This window comes from Oryza brachyantha, chromosome 5 (assembly GCF_000231095.2).
Source record: "Oryza brachyantha chromosome 5, ObraRS2, whole genome shotgun sequence".
NCBI lineage: Eukaryota > Viridiplantae > Streptophyta > Magnoliopsida > Poales > Poaceae > Oryza > Oryza brachyantha.
This window is the reverse complement of record NC_023167.2, coordinates 6706346-6717903: the sequence shown is the minus strand read 5'-3', so window position 1 is coordinate 6717903 and position 11558 is coordinate 6706346. Positions and strand designations below refer to the sequence as shown.

The 11558-nt window shown below is 44.0% G+C and overlaps 1 protein-coding gene across 1 annotated transcript; it reads left to right on the top strand.

Moving 5' to 3' along the window:
* The first annotated feature begins 504 nt into the window (after positions 1 to 504).
* Positions 505 to 939, top strand: LOC121054422 (protein STIG1-like). Its single transcript, XM_040523927.1, has one exon. The coding sequence runs from the start codon at positions 505 to 507 to the stop codon at positions 937 to 939; it is 435 nt and encodes a 144-aa protein (XP_040379861.1).
* The last annotated feature ends 10619 nt before the right edge of the window (positions 940 to 11558 follow it).

The window sequence follows — 11558 nt, the reverse complement described above, 5'->3', positions numbered from 1 at the left end:
TTCAAAGCAAAATATGGACTTTTAGTAAATGCAAATTTGACCACTAATTGTTCTCTTTACAAAACCAAATAAAATTTCAATATCGTATTAATATTTTATCATTCATGTAGTTAGATGATCTGCATTATTTCAGAACACACCGATATCTCCTTAAAATTTCAAGACGTCAAATGCATATATAATGCATATATGCAATTCATTTGTGACAATTCAAACCTATATGAACTTACTGATCACGCATGCATTCCACATAGACTGTATTTATATCTTTCCTCCCTTTTTTCCTTTTGCTTTCTACAAGGACACTAAAGCCGCTGCCATGCTTGCTTCGAAGCTCCATTTCCATCAAAAAAAGTCAACTTAGCGAGCAGAGCTATCCCCCGCGCGCTGACTTCCTTTCTTGGATCACCTCTATATAAGCATCTCCTCTCGTCTCTAGCTCGATCCACACAAACATACCACCTCTGATCCACTGCAACATATTAATTTGAGATCTTCTCCACCATGGCTGACGCCACAGTCCTTCTCCTCCTTGTGCTCGCCGTCGCGGCCGCAGCCATGGCGCCCACCGCCGTGGCCACCAGCAGAAGCAGGAGCCTGGGACAGATCAGGAGCCGGTTCCTTCAGGCGCCGCATCGGGAAGCAGCTGGAGATCCTTACTTCCGGCCGTTCCCGGCGATGTACCGCTGCTCCAGGGCGTCGGCGGCCGCCACGTGCCTCGCGGCCGGGAGCCCCGGCGCGGCGTGCTGCGGCGGCCAGTGCGTGGACACCGCCACCAGCGGCGGCCACTGCGGCGGCTGCGGCAGGGCGTGCAGGCACGGCCGGACCTGCTGCGGCGGCCGCTGCGTCGACCTGCTCTTCGACGGGGACCACTGCGGCAGCTGCTCCAACAGGTGCAGCAGGAGGTGCACCTACGGCCTGTGCAACTACGCTCAGTGACGGCGTGATCGAGCGACATTCAACTGGGGGTGATCGCGGATCGTTGCATTTGTGCTTGAAACGCGTAACGATGCTCTCAGTGACAGCGTCCTAAAGTGCGTCGAACTTCCATGGAGGAAGATATATCTTGCAACATGTACAGAAACGGATGTATCTCGTGAGTGAGGCCTACGTACGCTCTAATGAGGAATATATTGATTAATTGAGGATATGCGACATTACTACTGTACACATATATTGGTCGTATTTAATTAGATGACCTCTTTTACAATAAACTCCATCTTACTTATAGAGAGGTCGGAGCCCATGATATATCCTAGCCGTTGATTTCTTAGTAACATATTTTATATTATAAAAATATACTACCTCCTTCCATTAATTTACTACCTCGTTCTTTATAATTCCTAATTAATCGACAATGCAACTGTCACATATATATGGAAATTAAGGTGCAAGTGCAACAACAGTAATAAACCTAGCTTGAGTTCTGTTATTTCAAAGGCAAGTGATGCATCATCATTGAACATATTGTACCTAACTTATAAATGTCTCGCTTTCTCTTGAAAAGTGCATTATTTTATTTATAGTTTAATATAGGATGATGCCTATTACTCAACCATAATTTGATTCTCCTGGACTATTGCTAAGCTAGGAAGTAATAGGACTAGATATTGGTTTGGGAAATTTTTAGCCATGTACGTGTAGATCAACTAGTTCATTGGAAAATATCACCATTAATGTCTACCTTAGTTTAACGTTGATCGTTGATGATAGTGGACATATGCCATCATGGTGTTAATTAAACTAAAACATCCCTAATGGTGGGCCGTGGTTGGACGGTTTTAAATAGTCGCACCCATGTCAATTAAGGATTGGTTCACGGGAAACCTTGAGAGAAATTCAGTGCTAATATATCATGGTCCACCATAAAACCCTACGACAACCTATGCAGCTTTTGGGTTCACCTAGACATAAGAAGGGGCTGCCTAACTTGGTCAAGGGTAGGGGCAAAACCTACGGTATGGTATGCTTGGCTAGGAAGAGTTATGCAATAGGTCATGTCACAATTCTTTTTTGATGAGTTCTGGTGGCATGTTAGACAAGGACAATATTAGACCTAGAGCAGCTATGGCTTGAGCCCTAGTCCTAGGTTCATAATCCTCTAAAAATTATGTGAAATCACTCTACAAATATTAAAAATGGTTAAGACCATATTAACTAAGCCCTACTCTTAAAATTTTTCTAGTTCCGTCCCTGATGTTGGCACACGGTAATGTGTTATAGAGTTGTGTCTTGTGGGTACAGGTACAGCGGTACACTTTTGATCAGAGTAAAACTATTTAAATAGTTGGGCCCGTGGTTATGGTCAACCTGCTACATTCTCTATGATTAGTATTACCTTTAATAATATTGACTTAATTGAACTGGTTTAGTTTAGAAGGTCGGTTGGGCCTATCACAAAGTGATGTAGCACTAGACAGTGTTGAGAAATACAACTTAATTTACCATTTACAACTTTATTATTTTTCATCTAATGATTTATATAAAGTAACCCCATAGCTTCCCCTGGAATAACTTGCGTCATATCCTCCCTTCGGTGTGACTGTGTTGAGTACCTGTTGACGTCAAAATGTGAACAATGACGTGTCACACATGAAGGCATGGGAGTCAATATTAGACAACTTCAGTGCAGACCTAAATTCTTAGAAGGTACTCTACGGGCGTACCAGTCAGTTTGATCCTGCAACTGACAAGATAAACAGTAAAGCAAGCCGATCGACTATCGAGCCGATAGATAACAAATAATCCAGCCGGTTGTATGTTGATGTTACAGCGTTTAGCCGATTTGAATGAACGATCGGCCGTAAGAAGCTTGGATCGGCTAGAAACTTGGTAGAAATAGATTTGAAGTAAATATTAGACCAACGTAATCCACCAAGTTACTTATTAATCTTAGTCGATCGGACGAGCCCTATAATCAGATCAAACCAAACATATATAGATTGGATTTAACTAAGACAGTATGCAATGCAGTCGAGCATGATATCATTATAGGAAACATGAAAATCGATAAGGCTAATAAATAAACCAATGAATTACTTGGAATAAATAAACAATGAATGCTTTGTTACGATCGACTAAAATCAATTTGCATGTAATCCTCACAAGCTGATGCAACATAAATAACTCCTGATCTAACTATATCAAGTCGATTGGTATAAAAATAATATTGTAACATACCCAAGCCCGTAAACCCGAGAACTAAATTTAACTTAAATGCATCATGTGGTTGGGAGTGATTTTAATTGTTTTTGGATCTTAATCATCTCATCATCACATGCAATAATAGACCTAGATTCACAAAAATAATTAATTTGGTATTTATGTGCATCCAAAAATTCTACAAAAATTCTGAAAAATACCTTGATATGTCAGAAATCAACCCTCAAAGTTTCAAAATTTTTCATTAAGGTTTGCTATCTCTTTGATCTATTTTAATCTCTCGAAAATCCTGAAAAACTGCTTAGTAGATTCAAACTTGCTCTCTTGGTAAAATTTATTTAAAAACCTCTTTTAAAAGTTTTGTTTCGGCAAAAGTCTTCTACTAACTTTCTTCTAACACTAAGAGGAGTGGCATACGCTGGATCACTCTTTAACCCTTTCTTTTCACCCTCCAAAAATCCTTTGCAGCCAACTCTTCTTAACTTAGCCTCCAAGCCAGATTTCAAATTTCTTTCAATGGCAAGTGGGCCCCACACCCCTAGGACCCACATGGCAGCCTCCCACTCTCTCCTCACAGCCTCCACCGCCCTCCATGCCCAATGGGAGCCCAAGAAACCCCATGATTTCACTAGCCACCCCTCTCTCTCTCACTCCCCCACTTCACTCTCGCTTATTTCACAAGCCAGCGCGCCAGTAGCAAGGGCATCCTCCCCACATCGCGTTCCAAGCCCGAGCAAACGCATACCATGCCCAGACTGCCCGGAGCTTGGCCGTCTTTCCCGGCACCGGCAACTTAGGCGTCGTCGTTCTTCATCCCCGGTGAGTCCCTCTCGCTTTCTTCCTATGGAACGTGATCTACGTATCACGCCGAGCTCATTCGTGCCTCTTTTGCCCAAGAAGCAATCTATCGAACACGTGGTGGGCGCCACCGACCTCGCCGTCGGCCACCGTCTTCACCGCTCCCGTGGACCTCGCTTCCTCCTTTTCTTCGCTTGGTGAGCACCCTGGTACCTTGGGACAGCTCGTGCACTAACTCTTTTGCACTAACCGAGCCCTTGCATGCACTAAACAAGCTATTGCAAGCACATGCATGGGCATACCTAGATATGTCGTCGCTGTTGCTCGTGTTCCATGGGCTACGGACCACCATTTCCCTCACCACCACCACTCACGGATGCGCAAGGACTCCCTCTACATTTTCTCTTTTGCGCTCAAATCGATTCAGGCCACCGATCGTCGCCGGCGAGCTGAAAATCCAACTCACCCATGGCTGCCCCTTGTTTGAGCCGACGAGGGACCTCCTTCGGAGAATTCGACTAAAGCTAGGGTCCTATCCGAAAACTGCCTAGACACATATTACTGTAGCAAGGGAGTGCGGGTTGATTTCCTATCTTACGAGGGCCTTTCTGCAAAACGCCCCTCACTTCAGAAAACGCCATTCACTGACATGTGGGCCCGGCTGAAATTAAATTTTGAAAAATGATTTTTTTTTTGCTGAGAATAAGCAGAACTTCAAAATTTTGTAGAAAATTCATTTTAACTCCGAAAATTGTGGAACCAGTTTTGTTAGATCCGTGGAACTGTGAACTATTTTAGAAAAATATAAAACTTGGTACTTTTTGTACAAACTTTTCCTTTATTTTTGTTTTTCCCTAAATGTCTCCTAGAGCTTGTTAAATCCATAACAAATTGAAAATAGCTCTAAAAATTGTGAAACCACTTCTGTTAATTTTCTAAAATCATGCTCTGTAACTTTGTAAAAGTAATTTTCTTCACTTCTGTACAAAAATGTTGCTTAATAAAACTTAGCCCTTTTTAAATCTTTTTAATTATTAAATGCATATCTCTGTAAAACAAAGTGATAAAATAAAAATTTCTTCACTAGAGGCCACCTGAGACCAGCACACACTCACTGCATAAGTCTCATGCATTTTCATGCATTTTTGGTTTTTATGCATTTTTGTATTTATCGTATACGCGTATTTTGAATAGAGGAAGAATACGTCGAAGAAGAAGAGGGTGAGTTTGTTGAAGACTAGGTTCAGGTGTTTGCGGACGAAGGCAAGTCAGCCCCTCCTTTGACCACTTTGATCCTATGTTTTATTGGGCTAAATGATTCTATTGCAAACATGCATACGCTAGCTAGTATTAATTTTGGTAAAAGAAATTATATAAATGTGGGAATGGTAGATATGACCTAATTGCTGCATAACCCACATTGAAATATTGAATCCTTGCTGGTTGTGACCATAGGGTGCTCTTGGATACAATTATTGTGTTATTTGGTATTATGCTATGCTTATATTGCCGCTATATGCTTATATATTCGGTTACCGCCTTACAAATTACTCATTTTGATAAATCTTATATGTGAAAAAGGTTATTTTGATGCTGCTGGACAGCATTTTAAATGTGTGAGTATTGTGAATAGAAAATAGAGGAAACTTGTTTTTAGACTTGGGCGGCGAGTGGTGTACATATGGTAGTAGATGTGCACCGATAAGGGGAGCGTTCGCCCGGGTCGATTAAGGACCTCACTCTATGTCACCAACTAATGAAAATAGTACAAACCACATGTGCTAAGTATGGGCTAGCCTTAACCTATTAAGTTGTTTAGAGTTTAGCCTTGCATCTTGGTAGGCCGAAGAGTATGAGTTACCGGGTTTTGGTAACTTATCGAAACTTCCTATGGCTTGTGATTTGTTGAGATTGGTTAATGACATGTGGTATGTGATGATTTGAGCGGGCAGTCTGTCCAATACAACGGTGCCGTGCCTCGTGAGGGATTCCGGGTAGGGTTCCTTACGGCGCTAGGTTAAAGCGTGGACCCGCTACCTAGTGGCGCTACTTTGCTAGTAGCGTGGGTAAAACACACATCGTGCTGGTGCAAGGCTAGACAATAAACAATGTAACGGTTTTGTTATGACCTCTAGATCACACTCAATGTGTAGAATGTGGTGATACCGACGGGTATCGGACAAACTAGAGCGAACCATATCATGTGAGCTTAAAAGTTGTACAAACTCTGCAGAGTCTAAAACTAATCAATTAGCCGTGCTCACGGTCATGAGCGGCATGGTGAAGTGTCATGAGTATAGTTTGTGATTTTGATAAACTCTTTGTGAACTTGAAAAATGGTTGGAATGTTTTGTTGGTGAACTTGGGTAAAGTTCGGTGAATGGTGATGATATGATGGTAAGTGGTGATGATCTACCTTGAGGGGTAGACGCGTGTTATTTATTCATTTACATTACAAGTTTTACTAACTCTATACTATTGTTAAAAAAAAAAATTCCGTTGAGAAAATGTTGTGAACTAAAACTGGCATTTATGCAAATTAACCTATACACAGCTTATCCTTGAATACGACCAACATGTAGCATGCTAGGGTTGTCACCGACTTGCCAGTACATTAATTTGATTAATGTACTGATTTCTTGCTTTCTTTTACTTGTTTTTGGTTCAGACCCTGCTGCAGGTATTGACTGTTTGGATGAGGAGTTTGATGCAGCTTGTGATTTCCAGGATGGTTCTAACTAGGGATTTACCCTAGCCGGTTTGCCTATGGGCTTTTGGGTAGCACGCTTACCGCATGAACCAATATGTATGGCTTGTCGCCAAGTACTACTTAGAACTTATTAAGACTATTATGCTTTATGCTTAGAACCACTTATGATTCGGATATCGTGCTTGAGATGAGTTATGTGAGACTATGTTGCATTCCTGGGAAACTAGTCCCACATGAGGATGGGTTTGAAATGGTTGAGATAACCGGGAAATATGCCTTTGTTGAGATCGAGTCTCTGGGGTACACTTTTGGTTGCCACCATCGAGTGGTTGACGGGCGTATGACGTAGATGACTGGCGTGGCAATTCCAATGGTTATGTCTTCTATTTTATATCCGATGGCTTAGAGCCTTTGCAGTGCCCTCTTCAAGACATGTCGGGGTCTGCGATGAGGTTGGATGGTTACCGTAATTATTTGGGTTTAATTTGAGACCCCATCCATCCAGATATTTCGCGCTGACATGTCTCGGAGCATCGCACCACCTAGGCTTTGGGACGTCCTCACAGCTTTCTGGTATCAGAGCCACGACCGACTGTAGGGAATCCCGGGAAAGAATAGTCGTAGAATGGTATTCTCAAAACTATCTTGGAAAAAAATATATTTGTGAAAACCTTATTTCTAGAATTCCTACTCCTTCTAGGTAATATCTTATTTTGAAAAACGGCTTTCTCTCCTCTTGATGCTATAGGCTACGAGAATCTCATATATATGTTGCCATCTGCAAATGTAGATCTCATTTAAAATAATCAACTTAAAACGAGTGCCAACTAAATTAGAAACTGAAATTAAAAGCTTATGCAAAACCCTCCCATGAGAGACGTTTGTTTTTGCCAAAAATGCTTAGGTTAATTAGTTAAGCATAGGCTTTTGAATGACTTGAGCAAATAAAATTTTGCTAGAACTTCTAGGATGAGACGCTGGGTTGGTTGTCTCAGGTTCAGCAATGAACCATCACAAAAAAAAAAACCATCTTGGCCTAGCATGGGTAGAATGGGGTAGGACGGCTATCTAGGATTTTGTTTGCTTTCTGTAGCTTTCAACAGTACTCACCCCTGAACCAGATTAGCTTAGAATCAACTTAGCTTCATGTAGAAAAATTTTCTTAATTTTTGGGCAACTAAAACATGACTTAGTGAATTATTTAGCAACTAACGATTATCTGTCAGGAGTTGGATTTAGCAGTCTTAATCTTTTTGTACAGGATAGACCGTAGGTGGGAAAATTTTGAATCTTGGCCAGTTGTTAGGAGACCCTTGTAGGATGTTGCTTGAATTTTTGTGTGATTTTATCTTCATTTTTGCATGGTCTAAAAATTCGAGCCACCCATTGAACCCGAGGAAAAACAGAACTGCACCCTTTAGCTTAAATTTCTTGTAGGTCTTAAAACTTGTTCAAAAATTCCTAAAATTTTGAGGGGGGTAGATAACCTGTACAGAAACTTTGTTGTGCAAAAAAAAAATCCTTTTTATCAGCCACATAAATAGGCTTTTTCCCCTATTGTTGCTATGGTTTGCTCCAGTCCAGAATCTGAAAACTAAGTTTTCCTGATCCTTCCTTTCACTTATGGTTTCTAATCTAGATAACCATATCCTAACCTTGTAGATGGCTCTCTTGGAACCCTCTTACTACTCCGGAGGCTTCATGGCAGGCACCATGCAGCAAACACTCTGGGAAATGATGCAGCACGCCGGCTATACTCGGCGACCCCAGTACACTGTCTTCACGCGAAACTATAGCGCCTCTCAAAGGAGCTATCAGGTTGAGCTAGTCCTTCCATCGAGGGACAATGACAGACACCACACTATGGTGTACGGCACTGGGTCGACTGCTGTGGGAGCCATGAATGATGCTGCCTACACTGCTACCGGCTTTCTCCGTGACACGAGCCCGGAGTGCGCTGTGGATTACCGCTTTGTTCCCTCTAGGCCGGGTGCTGGTCGTTTTGTCACCTATCCTGGTCTAGAATCTCTTCCAGGTGAACCACCCTCCCCTAACCTCCGTTTGGGCTACTTCGTTAGGTCCCAGGAGAGGATCATCGAGGATTTGATGCATGAGCTCCATCGGGCGAGGCGGCGCATCGCTATTCTCGACCGTGAAATGGAACCCCAAGCTGGAATTTGGGGCATCCCACCCGAGGTCGTGTACGGCGAAGACGCCATGCTACCAGCTGAGGAGGAGTTGCCCCCTCCATCAGGATACTACCAGTTGATTACACCGTCCCCTATGTTCAAAGGGCATGGTGGTAGTCACCGGGTTGTTGCTGATCTTCCACCCCCTTCCGGCCTCCTTGTTGAGGGGCCAAACCACATCCGCTATCACCGTGGGAGCTGTTACCGTTTGGTGATGCAGACACCTCCACCACTTGATGATGGTGTGGAGATGACTTCTAGCTCTTCAGGTTCTCCCGGACCTTCTGACAGCACCTAGGCTTGTTCTAGCTAGGTGACTTAGATAGTTTCATTAGCATGAGATGTATGATGACCTCTGATGTACTCCCCTTAGCCACATTTTCGATGTGCACGCGATTTGTAAACGTGTTTTGGTGGCTATTTATGTAAGCTCTTTTGTATGAAACCTTCAATGGAATGAATGGCGCATAATAAGCGCATTTATGAACCATTTTCGAGTATCCATGCTTGCTGTCCAGAAATTCTAACTGATGATTTGTTGTTATCAAAGTTAAATTAGTGCTTAAATACTTGCTTTTAAGTGCCTATACCTTTCCGTACCTTTGGATTGGGTTAACTTATTGCAATTCCTTTAAGCACTAATTTTATATTTTTGCCCTTCCTTTCAGCTTAAATATGCCAATTCTATCAATCTCAACAATTTTTTTCCACTTCCGTGTTTTGTGTGCAGAATGCCCGTTACCCGTTCTAGGCGCAATATAACGGCAGACGCTGCAGAAAACCAAAACAACAACTACGATAACTCGCAGCCTCCACCATCTCCCCCTCAGAATTCAGGAGCGAGTGGTAGCCGTCCAACCGACGAGATGGATCCTACTTTGACTCAGATTCTCGCGGCGCAGAATCAACTCTTCGACCGCTTGGTCGCGACTCAAGAGGCCTTGGGCAATGCTCTCCTCCAGAACAACCGTCAGCCACAGTCTAAGCTGGCTGAAGTGCAGCGAACACAACCACCCGTGTTCTCTGTTGCTGCTGATCCTCTTGACGCGGATGACTGGCTCCGCGATATCGAGAACAAGCTTAACCTCGTCCGTTGTGATGATGAGGAGAAGGCGACCTATGCCGCCTACTACCTTTAGGGTGCTGCAGCTGCCTGGTGGGAGACTTACAAGTCTACACTTCCCCAGAACACTGCCATCACCTGGAACGTGTTCAAGCAAGGCTTCCGCACTGCTCACGTCCCAGAAGGGCTTATGAAGGCCAAGAGAAAGGAGTTCCTCAATCTCACTCAAGGGGACTTGCCTTTCATGGAGTTTCTCAGTCGCTTCAACTACCTTGCACGGTATGCGACTGATGAGCTAGGCACTACTGTGGCGAGAAAGGTGCAACTTTGCCTTGATCGCCTTAGCCCGGAGCTGAAGCACGGTCTCTCTACCCATGAGATCGACAGTATGAAGACCCTTGTTGACAAGTCCCTCCGTTGGGAGGCAAGTGAGAAGGAAGTAGCTGTGGATCGCAAGCGCAAGTTCATGGCGCGCAGGGCTACTGTCAGCCGTCCGAGTCGCCCACGCACTTGGCAGCCTGCTCCAGCTGCACGTCCTACTTCTGTTCCACCGCAGCGTCCCCAGTACGCAGCTCCACGTCCACCTGCTGTTGTGCCACCGTAGGCTAACCGTGGTGCACCACAGCTCGGAGGCTACAACCGTGCTGCAAATGTTAACTGCTTCAACTGTGGGAAGTTGGGACACTACTCCAACAACTGTCCTTACCCGCGTCGCACCAATGCTCTTCCTCCATGCCCCACAGCACCGCAGCCCCGTGGTGTCCCTGCTGCTGCTCCATGTGGGGGCCGAGCTGCTCCCAAGCCGGCTCAGAACTTTGGGCGCGATCGTCTCAACCACGCGACCGCAGAGGAGGCTGTTGACGCACCCGATGTGGTGCTAGGTACCTTTCTTGTTCACTCAGTTCCTGCTTTGGTGTTATTTGATTTTGGTGCATCTCATTCCTTTATATCCACCAAAGTAGCAAAGCAAAACAACATACCCAACACACTTTTAGACACCCCCATGATAATCCAATCCCCTGGGTCAACCTTCAAAACCAGAACAATATGCAAGAATGTGACTATCCTCATTGATGAGGTAGACTTCACAGCCGACCTAATCCAGGTGAGTTCCTTAGGATTAGATGTCATCCTAGGCATGGATTGGCTTTCCAAACACAAGGGGAATATCAACTGTGCTTCCAAAACCATCTCTTTTTTCAACAGCGATGGGAAAACAGCCACCTTCACTTCCAATAAAGCCGCCACCTCATACCAGTCATGTATCAACTCTCTCATCAAACCTGAGCTTGAATCAATACCAGTGGTGTGTGAATATCCTGATGTCTTCCCTGATGAGCTACCAGGAATGCCACCTGATCGTGACATTGAGTTCGTGATTGATCTTGTTCCTGGTGCGGCACCTGTCGCTAAACAACCCTACCGTATGACCAGTGAAGAATTGGTTGAGCTCAAGAAGCAAATTGATGAGCAACTAGAGGAGGGTTTCATTCGACATAGCATCTCTCCTTGGGGCTGTCCCATTCTTTTTGCTCCAAAAAGTGATGGTACGGTTCGACTGTGTGTTGACTACCGTCCACTAAATGAGGTGACAATTAAGAACAAGTATCCACTCCCCCGCATCGATGATCTCTTT

Excerpts from the sequence above, each read along its gene's own strand:
- LOC121054422 (XM_040523927.1), top strand. The coding sequence starts at position 505 with ATGGCTGACGCCACAGTCCTTCTCCTCCTTGTGCTCGCCGTCGCGGCC.